The 12,107-nt window shown below is 39.2% G+C and overlaps 1 protein-coding gene across 1 annotated transcript; it reads right to left on the bottom strand.

Annotated features, from left to right (window-relative positions):
* Positions 1-3,373: 3,373 nt before the first annotated feature.
* Positions 3,374-12,070, bottom strand: cpsf2 (cleavage and polyadenylation specific factor 2). Its single transcript, XM_017411726.2, has 15 exons — positions 11,927-12,070; positions 11,444-11,610; positions 11,007-11,166; positions 10,810-10,915; positions 10,598-10,727; positions 10,376-10,491; positions 10,044-10,231; positions 9,602-9,892; positions 9,333-9,433; positions 8,810-9,013; positions 8,565-8,717; positions 8,180-8,402; positions 7,649-7,963; positions 6,753-6,887; positions 3,374-4,520 (listed from the first exon to the last, which is right to left on the bottom strand). Exons 2-15 carry the CDS (start codon positions 11,590-11,592, stop codon positions 4,428-4,430), a joined length of 2,364 nt encoding a protein of 787 aa, XP_017267215.1. The 5' UTR covers positions 11,593-11,610; positions 11,927-12,070; the 3' UTR covers positions 3,374-4,427.
* Between the last annotated feature and the right edge of the window lie 37 nt (positions 12,071-12,107).

Here is a 12,107-nt window from a genome sequence, read left to right as displayed (position 1 = left end):
TTGGATGTTTCATCCTGGAGAGTGGCTCTCACACTCACTAGTCCTCTGCCGCCGTCCTTACGGCTTGTGTACAGTCTCAGGATGCTGGATTTGGGGTGGAACCCTCCATGCATGGTTAGTAGCTTCAGTAACCATATATATATATATAGTAGTCTTTTTTTTTTAATTTTTTAAATGTCCAGACATCACTGTGACGTCAAACTGCTGGTATTAATTTACAACCTGTGCTTAATGTCAAAAACATTTTTTTTAATCCACGTGATGTCCATTTAGGCAAAGTGACTGCTCCATTTTCAGAGCAGGACATCATGGGATTTTTGTGCCTTATGGTACGTTTGAATATTGTGTTGTTTTATGGAAATTTGTCCCCTTTTTCACATTATTACACTGATGTCATTGGCATTAAGTGGTCTGCTTAGTGGAAAGACCAGAAACTCAAAGGGGATTAAATTCATTCATTCTCCAATCTACACAGATGAATGAATATTCGAGATGCACCGTGTGACAGCGTAAAAGGCGCAGCGGTGGTCACTCTGAAGCTGAGTTATGGAATGATGATCTTACATTTTCTGACAGACTGACAGGGCACTTGTGGAGTTGAAAGCAGGTCTCTTGGTGACCTCCAGGAGGCAGAGCGGCCCTCTGTGGCCCCAAGGCGTTCCTGCCCAGCGCTCTGAGCTTAGCTGCTTGTTACATTAAAACAGGGGCTTCTGTGACAGAGTCAGCATTATGAAAGCTAAGAGGATTAGCTGATGGACATTTCTGGCGTTGCCGGTCAATTATCGAAATGAAAAGCAGTGACTGGGCAGAGCTGGTGTGCTCTGTGGCACAAAAGAGCTCCTCGTCATCTGCTCCGTTATCTCTCACTGCTTCCCTCTGTCACAGGTTACTTAAGTTCAGGGCGGGAGGATAAATAAACAATAGCATCATTCCTGAACACGAACATTTTTGTTGTATATGTTGCAATATATATATATATATATATATATATATATATATATATATATATATATATATATATGTGTGTGTGTAAGAGAGAGAAAGAGAGAGAGAGAGCTGCGGATTAAAAAAGAGCATTTAAATTTTAATGTTTCTAAAGTGCAACACTGTATGTTATGCAACTGTGTAAAACCAGGCCTGCACGTCATTCAGCCAATCGTGCTCATCTCTTCAAACCGTTTACACACACACACACATCCACCCACATTCACCCTTACGCTACTCAAGTGTCTGTGTGTGTGTGCTTGCTTCTGTTACATTTTGGGACCTTTTCTGTTATATTCACCTACCTTGTTAGGACCAGTGGTTCTTATGTGGACTAAAGCCCGATCCTAATATGGTGGAACATCTTTTTTGGGTTAGGGGTTAGGTTTGGGGTGACACGAGTTTAGGTTAGGGTCAGGCATGTAGTGGTAAAGGTTAGGTTTAGGGTAATGGTCAGGGTTAGGCTACAGAAATGAATCCAAGTGAATACAATGTCCTAATACGGATAGAAATATAAACTTCTGTGTGCGTGTAAGCAGCACACTCCCCTGTGATTACTTCACATGCTATCATAGCACGAGGAATCTCCAACACAATCATATCACACTCAGGGCATGTGTGATGTGAGAGTGAGGAGGGGTGGTGAGGTTTGTTTTGGTATATCCATAAAAGTGGCATCCCACAGCTGCCCGTGTTAAGGATCTACTCCAGGGATTCACACAACGCTGCAGAAGTAATCAGCCGAGTCAATGAGCCACCAATGCTGCAGCGGACACATCACACGAGCTGCACCTCCTCTTTCATCCCCAACACACACCTCTCTTATCAAATCAACTTTTCTCGTACAGCTGTTACGCATCGATGACACACGGCAGGGGTGACATTTTATTTCCTCTCATGCCTGAGAAAGATAAGACAAACTACTGAAGCATTTCATTTTTTTCCTGTCTTGACACTAACAGCCCAGAGAGGCAAAGTTTGTTTGTTTTTTTGTCCTCCCGTGTGAGAGTGTTAATCCTGGCTCTCCGAAGCAGGCTGAATTAAACTCAATCCCAGTTATCATTTCAGTGACAATGTCATCTCATCACTGTATTACAGATGGCCTGGCTGCATGAGCAGATCTGATATGGGCATTCAGGGGCTGGTTAGAAGCAGCTGAAAAATGTCTCCATCTGGTGTCGCTGCCAGTTAACCTAGTAGGCAATAACGCTTATTTATTAGTGCATTCAAAAGATTATTTAATAAGGAGAGGGGAAGAATTTTGGCAACAGATTGTGAAATTTAAGATCACAGTTGTTCTAGAGAAAAAAAAATCAAAGTATAAAATTAAAATTAAAGATGCAGTATTCATTGAGGTCATCTTATGTTGAGAAATGACTGTTTAGCTGTTTTTGTGGTGGCTAAGGCCAGTCAGCTGTGGCAGCCTAGTTGTGAATCAGTCTCATGCAGGAACACACCAACTCTTAGCTCAATATTTGCAAAACTGACTGAGTTCCAGCCATTGTTGAATTTTGCTAAGATCACTTAGCTGTGGTGGCCATCTTGAATCAAATTGACTCCAAAAGTTAATCAGTTGTGGATGTTCATCCACTGATTACTTTCTGAAAGTTTCATGACATATTTTGCCAAAAGAACCAACCACACATGAGAAAATAACATTATTGCTCTGCATTCGCAGGTAAAAATAAAAATATATTATATTTTAAATGACTTTTTTTTTTCCCACTGCTATTGGGTTATTTGTCATAAGGGAGAAAATTCAGGGCTCCCCATATATCGTGACTGTAATGCGACAGATTATTTTCAGTTTTGCATCAGTGCGGTTTAGTATCATGACTTACACTAAAGCAGATTAGACATCCCGGGGGGTTTGCACTGACATAACTGATAGAAATCTATGCAAGCAGTCCCCTGTGACTCTGCAGCTTTGCTGAGGTTCAAGGTGGGTTGTTGCTGAGACCCTACAGGCTGAAGATATATTTAAAATAACCCTTTAGGTGCATTTTGACAAGTATAGAACTGGATCAGACTGTTCAAAACTTAACTGCATCCTGAATCTTTACCAAGTTTTCAATTTTGTAGTGTTTATATTGGAAACCACCACATGCATACTAAACAGGGTCTAGTTTCTGCACGTTTCAGGAAGTTAAATTAAGACTTTATGACATTCTAAAGACCATAATAATTCAAATTTAAGACCTACATAAATTACAAAACTAATGAGTCATTGTGAAATTCCTTTTAAAGTAATTTGATCATCTTTCATTCAAAATCAAATTCAATCCAAACCACTAAAAGGAAACTATCACAAACCGATTTCAGGAGCAGAGCAACCATTATATTTTGCAATTAAGTTTGAATGTCCGTAAATAAATTCCTCTAACAGGGCTGATGCATGACGGGACTTTTAATTTTGTTACAGCGTAATAACATTTGAAATCCTCAGACAGAACTACATCACACAAAACGCAAATATGCAGGCAGCGCATTAAAAAAGAAAGTTCATGGAAGAAGCGTGAATGTCTACAAATTTTAGATTTAACTAAATGTATTTTAAGACCTAAAATGGAAAATTTGGACATATTTAAGACTTTAGGGGCTAAAATTGAGATTTATAAGTATAAAACTGCAAAACCTCTGTTTAAAATGCACAATATTTTAGGAGTGCAAACATAATATGAATCTAAACACAACCCTAAATAAGTCACCAAATATTCTATGGTTTTAGGGCTGCAAAGAGTCCGCCACATCTGACCTGTGCCATAAATCCAGCACTTAAAGATGTAATATAATTACATATATTACACAATATAATAAAAAAGTACTAGAGCAGGAATCAGAGGGCAGGGGATCAGTTTCTGTTATGTTTACAAGGTTTTGTATGCTTTGCATGTCTTTAATGAAAAGTGTATTTAATAAAAATATCAGGAAAACGTATTAACAGAGCATAATATGATGACAAATTATATGTACTTTGACTGAACCTTGGTCCCATTTATTAACTGAAAGAAGATCTGATTGGGTCAGATTCTATGGTCAAGAGCGCAACAAAATGATGTGTAGACACATTAACATTTCCTAACTGTGTTGGGTTAAAAAAGCACCACAATCAAGTACGAAACAACAGTTTTACTGCCAGAACTCAGACCGAAAAGGCTTTACAGTTGGTGGATTTGTAAAAATATGAAACCTTCATGGTTGTTCACATTTGGAGGTCTACATGGGGAAAACATCTGCCTTTCACTTTAAGAAGGTAAACAATAAAACTGCTTTTTTTTGGGGAAAAAATGATATAAAAAGGAAAAATGTACACAATAGTTAGAAGTGGAACAGACAGAGCAGCCCGTGAGGCAGAACTGCACCGGTTCTCCTCTGATTAAAGTCCGTGTAAAGTCTCTGAAATGCCTCGGAGTGCTCTGCGTCAACTGGGCCTGCTGCTTCTTCTATACAACAGCGTACTGCTGATACAGCAGCTCCCGGATCTTATAGTAGTCGTCACACAGGCAGCCTTCTAGGCCGATGCGTCCGGGCTCCGTCTGGACAAAGACAGCAGAAAGATGCACAGGTCATTTCGATCCCTAAGCAATGAGTTTGCAGCTTCAAACATAGACTAACAAACCCTTTGCAGGAGCCTGATGGGAAGTAGAAGATTTTTACTGGATGAATTCCTTCCTGCGGTCTTGCATTTTAAGTGTCTAATGCATCTCCATTGAGTTTTCCCATTCAAACAGCATGTAAGCACACTCCATCAACAGTCACAGCACTCTTTGATGTCATTGTCTGAGCTGCATCTATTTTAAGTTCTTGTCAATTATGCAGTTTGTTGTTAGGATCTTGGCTCGCTCCTACTTTTACTTCAGTGAAGCACTGAGGTGAGGTTTTTATATCCTCCTTAGGGAAGCTGTATTTACTTCTCTCTCTGTCTTTAATGCTCTATTTAGTCTTCAATGTGAGTATGTGATTTTATTTTTTCAGGTTTTAGGTGTTGTCTTCTAACAATATCCAGATGTTTGTGTGAATTCTAAGAGGTTTTTCTTGTAAGAATTATTCCTCTTGTTTATGCAAACACCAATAAAGTTTTTTTTCCCCAACAGGGTTCTAATGCTAAATTGTAACCAGAGCTTACTCAGAAAGTTGTTTCCACCACCATAAACTCTGGCTCTAACACCAAATAAACAGTGCTATCTCATCAACTAGACAAAAAAAAAAGCTGGAGGCAGGATCATAGAGACCAGCAACCAATCAAAACGTTACGAGCGCCATGTCTGAAAAATGTCAAGCTGGCTTCACTTTTACTCTGCTTAATTTAAGACATAATACTCCATTTTAGTGTAAACAAGAAGTCAAATTAGCTGTGGAATAACATGAGCTCATTCTCTTTCATTCTCCCACAGTTTGTGTGGGTGTGGTTTTTTTTTTTTAAATCATCAGTCACATAGTTAAACCTAGTCAGTGCACTGAGCAGAGCTGCCTTCACAATCGATGCTGTAAATTAAATTTCTAAAACATTTTTGCCTTTTTTAAAATCACCAGCTGGTGTTTAGGGATCCTGTTTGTAACTCCCGTTCACAGCAATGTTCACAAACAGTGACTGTTGTTAAAAAAAACAGCGTTTCTAAAATCGATGAGTGATATTAAGACATTTGTTTGCAGGAACAATGAGCCTGTTTCACATTTGTTGCTAAATTCCATCTTTAGCTAATGGCTTGCATTCAGACAGAACAAAATGCAGATCTGAACCGTCTCAAAGAGAACATTTTCACTCAAACCACCTTCGGAGGTGGTCTGTACTCCTTGTATCTGCACACATTTGGCCGTCTGAACAGAAATCTGTCCCAGTCCTTGAAGTAAGAACTCCTACTGGGAGGAAAAAAGGTCAGCTCAGCTGCTGCTTTATTAAAAATAATTAAACAGCGATCCTTGGAAATACTCAGAATTTTCTTTTTGTTTTTTCAGTTAAATGTTTCAATGAAATGTTTATTTGTATCTTTCTGGATAAGGTTTGTTTTGTTTGGGTTTTATTAAAGTGGATTACAGGCTGTTCCATAGGTTAGTTTCTCTTTAGTTTAATGCTTGTTCTGGTTGTTTTAGAGCTGGCTCAACCCTCTGCAGTGACTGTAAACTATAATGTGCTATCAGTAAATAGATGCATCAGAGCTGAACAAAGAATACAACAGAAGGAGAAACAATCATATATTTAATGGGAAAAAATGACATGGCTCTTGAGTTAGCACTCTGACTATATAAAATCAGACCAGCTTTTCACTTTATTTTTAAAGAATGAGTTAAGAACCAGCCCTAGTCTAGCACTGGAACCTCTTCAGTGGAAAAACTACAAAAGGATGTTTGAATGCCAGAAGCAACAAGAAGCTTGCTGCACTGAAAATCACCCCAAACTCAAGATGCTCAATCCTGATCATAATAAGAAGCTAACTGGATTGTTCTCCTTTACGTTATTAGCATGACTCATGCATCTTTATGTTTTGTGACATGCAATGAAAAATACAATAAACTCTCAACTAATGGGAATTATATTCATTATGGTTATTACCTGATAAATTACTTTCCAAACAGAGACTTTACAAGCCGTTTGTGAGGTTTTGAAAATTGTAATAGCATTACCTTTTTCTTAAAACTCAATATTTAATTAACTTAATAATGTTTAATTGTAGGCTTTAGTGGATACTGTATGTTTCGTGCTGTCGGGGGAAGTCTGCAGTGAGCCGACAGATTAGATGCTCAGAGAACCAGTGGGGGAAGACACTCACCCTGCGGACGGCCACCAAGTTGTTACATACAAGAACTCCACCAACAAATTCAGCCTGGATGCCCTCTCTCAGAAGGACCTGCTTGAAGTCAGACAGCCGAGGCTCATTGATGAACACGGACTGATGCCCTGAAATCTGTTAGGAGTAAACAGCTTTGGTCAAACAGTTTTTCCACACAGCTCAGAGCAGCTGAACATATACAGTCACATTAAAACATCCTCTCAGAAACACTTTGCAAACACGCTTCTGAACATTTTAAGTAAACGTGAACAGGTCTTATAGTAATTACTGGAAATCCTAACATCTGTTGTTAGTTTGAGTTGTACTAAAGAAATAAAAAAGCAAGCACACTGGAGATGAAGTTTGCTTCTCTGCCAAAACTCATCTGAAAAAAATAATAAAGACTCAAATACAACAAAATGTATGTAGAACTTGAACATATTACAGGAAATCTTTTTTTTTTTAATTCATTTGTCAATAAAACATTAAAGAAAAATTGGAGTTTTCATATTTGATCAAGAAAAAAAAACTCTTCAGTGATCCTCTAGAAAAGAGGTTAAAGTGTGACTATACAAACAAGATGCAATAAGTCACCTGTAGTCTTGATTGCCACTAACATTCCTAAACTTCCTAGAAACTACGCTTTTCAATTAAAAACAGTGCCAGGCAGTTAAAACTACTTAAAGTTAATTTTAGATACTCATTGAAAATGAAGGGAATTTATGATGAAGTGGATCAAATTCTAAACTATTTACAGGAAATAAATACATCAGAGCACATTGCAATAAATAAACAAATGCAAATATTTAATTTTCAGACATTTCCTAAACTTTTAGACTAAAACTCAGTATAATTATAACTTCTTTCTGAACAGTAAGACATTTTCTGTTGCCCACCTCGTTCGAAGGCAGCGGCTCCAGTGTGGGAATGACATCACTCTCCTCGGATAGCTCCTTCTCATCCTCTCCGAACAGGTTCTTCATGGCGCGCTGAGCTGCCACAGCCGTGGCGTTGTGGTCGATGCCAAGCTCGGGGGCGACGTCCATGGGTATTTCGCTGTCTTCCGCCTCTTCTTTCACACCCTCCTCCAGCATCACGCCGGTATCCACCTTCGCTACCCGCATGTCCAGCACACCATCAATCCATGCCAGCTCCGTGTCTTTGGCCTTGCAGAACTGCAGCGAGCTCACCAAGGAGTCTTTCAAACGCACCTTTATATTAAAAAGATGAGAAGATTAAGACAACGGCCTGTTTTGGAAGCTTATGTTTTGACTTAACCTGACAAAAAGAGATTAGTCAAATTTAAAAACCAACAGTGGGATTTTAGACTTGTAATTCGAATTAAAACACCTTTTTTTTGCTCTTAATTTAAAAGCAATACAGAATCTTTTTCTACTAAACTCAAAGCAAACTTCACTGAAGCTCACCTGATAAATGTGTGTCTCACTGGTGGCGTCAATAGTTTCTTGCAGTTTGGGTGTGTACACTTTGAGGTCTTTGCTGAAAGCCTTGCAGGACTCAGCCAGGTCCTGACTGGCTTCTGGTGACCCATGAACAATTACAAGCTGTCTGGGTTTCATCTGGTTAATAATCTTCTTTATGGAGTCGCCATCAGAGCGACCTTCGTAGTCTATATAGGTTATCCTGGCTCTATGGAGAATAAAAACAAAGTCAAGCTTTAGAATGTTGCTGATCAGATTTTGTGAGATCTGTTGATAGAACTGTAGTTTATTTTAATGTTTGGCAATTGTCATTGGAATATAAATCTGAGGCATTCTAATCACAAAATCCATTATAATAAAGTTCACTGACTTTATTTCAAGGTTTTCTACACTTGAGATGCATTTGGTTGGGACGACAGACAGATCCTGGTCCATGGGTTCATCTCCATTCGTCAGGCCAGATTCCAGTTTGTTCTTCTCCTCCTCTGTGGCTTGCAGTTCAGGAATCAGAAAATCTTCCACCCTTTAAAAAGTACAACATTGGTTTCTTGATAACCACACGGAAACTCCTAGCTTCCAGCAATCTGACATTCATGAGCATCAGAACTTCAGTACCTGATGATTTCTCCATACTCGTCCCATTTGATTCTCTCCTCGTGTACCGGGAACATTGGATAGGACTTTTTAGCCTGTTTGAAGAAACTGCCTTTACGGCTCCCCTCGCTCTTCATCATCAAGTCGTGATGCTTGGTTTTCACGGCAGCTGGCTGATCCAGATCGTCGTCCATGTCACTCTCGTCACTCGAGTCCACATCTACCCTGCAAATCCAAAAGATAAATCTTCACTCTGTACAGACCAGATTAAAAATCTCCAGGAGGTGGAATATTTCTGTTCAGAAGTAAACAGTAGGACAACACACTGAGTCACAAGTCTATATCAGAACTTTTTTTTTGAAACCCAACAAAAAAAAAAAAAAAAATCTGTCACTGTATTTGTAGTGTTTAAATGCAAAATGTTATTCTTTTATAATAGTTTATACACCAAATAACTGTGAAATATGACCCAAATCAAAAATAAACACAATAACTCCTCTTTTAATACTCAGTCAATCCTTCCTTTTTTTCTACTAAGACTTACTCTTGTTCTTGTTCAAGCTTTTTAGCTGCTTCTTTCTTTATTCTATCCTTTTCAAGATATTCTTCCAGCTCCTTGCCTTCAAGCTTTACTCTTTTCCTCACCTGTCATAGACAAAAAAGAAAAACATAAATGTGATGAGACAGTGAGGAATTTATTGATGTGTTCTGAAGGTAAGAAACAGAAACTTCTTGCGGGGCAAATACTGCATGAAGACTTAAGTACCAGCTTTCTGTCAAAGCCAAAAACAACTTTCCAACCGCTGGTCTCACCTCCAGATCCAACATCTTTTCTCCAGGATTGTCGATGAGGTACCGGGCCAAGGTTCCAGGTGTGGTGCGGTAGGTCAAGATGATGGAATTTTTGGTGTTTTCACACAAATGGATGAATAATTCTCTGGAAAAGCCAGACTCGAGGTCTGGCTGGCTGCACAGCACCACCTTGGGGTTGGGGACCCGGGCCAGGTCTGCCAGACTGTGGCACAGGGTCAAGTGTCTGAACTGGAAGGGGTTGTTTCTTTTGTCCTCAAAACACCTCATGAGTTTGTCACTCATCCATTCCACCTACAGAGAATGAGAGGACTATGTTTATTAACAAGTGAAAAACCAACATGTAGTAACAACATTTACTAATTTGTCTCTGTAGCAACACTAATTCAAATTCAGGTTATTTCATTAGTGGCAAACAAAAAGTGTGAAAATCAGTGGTTGATACCTGAGACTTGGAGAATTCCACCACATTGTAGCTGACATTGTTGAGCAGAGCTAACGGGTAAGCTCCCAGGCCAGCATCCTTTGTTCTCCAAATTTGGTCCAGTAGCTGTGCCAGCTCCAGTACTCGCCCAGCCGTATCCACAGCAATAAGGACATTACCATCACCACGCAAGGTTTCCATTACATTGGCTGTGTAAGTATAAAGGAGAAGGATGATTAGTGGGAGGAGAAATAGAAGGAAGGCAGAGGAAATATGCAAGCTTTGATGCCAGGAACATTATGGTTAACTTATCAATTGTTTTTATTCTCATATCTAAAGAGAACATTACTTACTGAGCAGCTGCTCGTCTCTTTGCTTGCGACGTGGTTGTACATAAGCAGCATTGAAGGAATCTGTAATAAGTAAAGATGGACGACTAATGCTCTCTAATGTGCAGCCATTGAGGTGGCTGGAACAGACAAGAGTAAAAAGATACAAATTAAAACATAAAAATCACACAAATTAACAATCAAACTCCAATTACATTTTTATTTAATATGCATGTCTCTATTTACATTTCTCTCTTGTGGTTGAAGTCCACAGCATACACAATTTCCTCCTCCCCATCCTTGACAATTTTCCATATGGTTCCTCCAATCATGTGTCCAGCTGGAAGAGGAGTGATCGAAAGACCATGTCCCTTCCCTGTGATGCAAAAACAAGATTTTAACAGCCTGTATAAACTGGAGTGTCACCTTTCCTGTGATGAGCTGTAGTAAACACTTACCTTTCAGATTGACAATCTGAGAATATTTCAACTGCTGGATTTTGTCAAAAGCACTGTCCACATCATCGAGGGTGAAAAGTGTGAAATCCTCGCTGTTGTTTCGAGACTGAAAGCAGGAAATAAAATTTTTTTGGGGCAAAAAAGTTGTTTATAGGAAGATATTTCCATTCATTTTCTATAGTCCCAACTTCAAGTACCTGATATAAATCATACATGAACATCTGACCCATTTTGTAGACAGGAATTGTAGCATAGATAGTACAGTTTAGACCCAGTTTGCCCACAGCATAGGGCAGGGCTCCTAGATGAATGGGGTCAGGGTGGGAGAGCAGCACTGCATCAACCTGATGAACATGTCTGAAAGGAATATTTACCGTTATGTTAACTCAGAGGTAATGTAAATACACACAGTTACATGTTGTCACTCAAAATAGATATAAACTTATTAACTTTTTTACTTTAAAAACTTGTGTAGATTGATCCGCTACTATGAGCAACTGTAATGTTTCAGGAAGTCCTCACAGTGGAGCTTTTGCTGGTACATATACAGCAATGTTCCCTTCTGTCTGTAACTGCCTCCCCACTAGATACATAAAATTTTGAAATCAGGTGAAAGGATGGGAACCATCCTTACCGCTTCATGGCATCAATAATGTCCATGGAGAAGTTCTCGTCCCATCCACAGTCCAGGAGGAAGCGAAATTCATCCACCTGCAGCAGGTAACAAAGGGCAGACTCCTCCTGAACCCCCGACAAGGCTGTAAGCTTGATAATGGACGTCATGGTTCTTCACTTGTTTCGCTGAAATGACAAAACCAACCTCATAATACTTCAGTTTCACGTATATTTCTTCTCGTAAGCGCTCACTCGTTTCGTGTTTACAACGAAAACAAACATGTGCAGTTTTAAAACGGGACTCAACAAGATATTTATTGCACAAAGCGGCAAGAACCTAAACTGCTATGTATATCGTGGTTAAGACCAAAACGTAAGACTATTAAAACGTAAACACTGTTTTGTTACAGTTAGCAGTTTACCCGGTAAAGTCTATTTAGCATCATGCTAGCTAGCAGTATGTCATTTTGAATGAACAAGGACAACAAAACATGCAGCATACCATTAAACGCAAAATAAAATAAATTGTCCTTCGTTGAAATAGGAGGAAAAAAATCTTTAAGTGGATTTTTATAGTACCAACGTCAAGACATTTTTGTTAGCGATTTTGAACACACACTTGATTGGCGGACATGTTTGGCGCTGCGTCACATGTGAAAGGTCAAAGGACCGTACCAACAACA

Source organism: Kryptolebias marmoratus, linkage group LG19, assembly GCF_001649575.2.
Source record: "Kryptolebias marmoratus isolate JLee-2015 linkage group LG19, ASM164957v2, whole genome shotgun sequence".
NCBI lineage: Eukaryota > Metazoa > Chordata > Actinopteri > Cyprinodontiformes > Rivulidae > Kryptolebias > Kryptolebias marmoratus.
Note: the sequence above shows the minus strand (reverse complement) of the source record. Positions and strands in the feature narration are given on the sequence as shown.

Excerpts from the sequence above, each read along its gene's own strand:
- cpsf2 (XM_017411726.2), bottom strand. The coding sequence starts at position 11,592 with ATGACGTCCATTATCAAGCTTACAGCCTTGTCGGGGGTTCAGGAGGAG. Across the intron at positions 9,893-10,043 it reads TGGAATTCTCCAAGTCTCAG|GTGGAATGGATGAGTGACAA; the intron begins GTATCAACCACT and ends CATTCTCTGTAG. Across the intron at positions 4,521-6,752 it reads ACTTGGTGGCCGTCCGCAGG|ACGGAGCCCGGACGCATCGG; the intron begins GTGAGTGTCTTC and ends GTCTTTGTCCAG.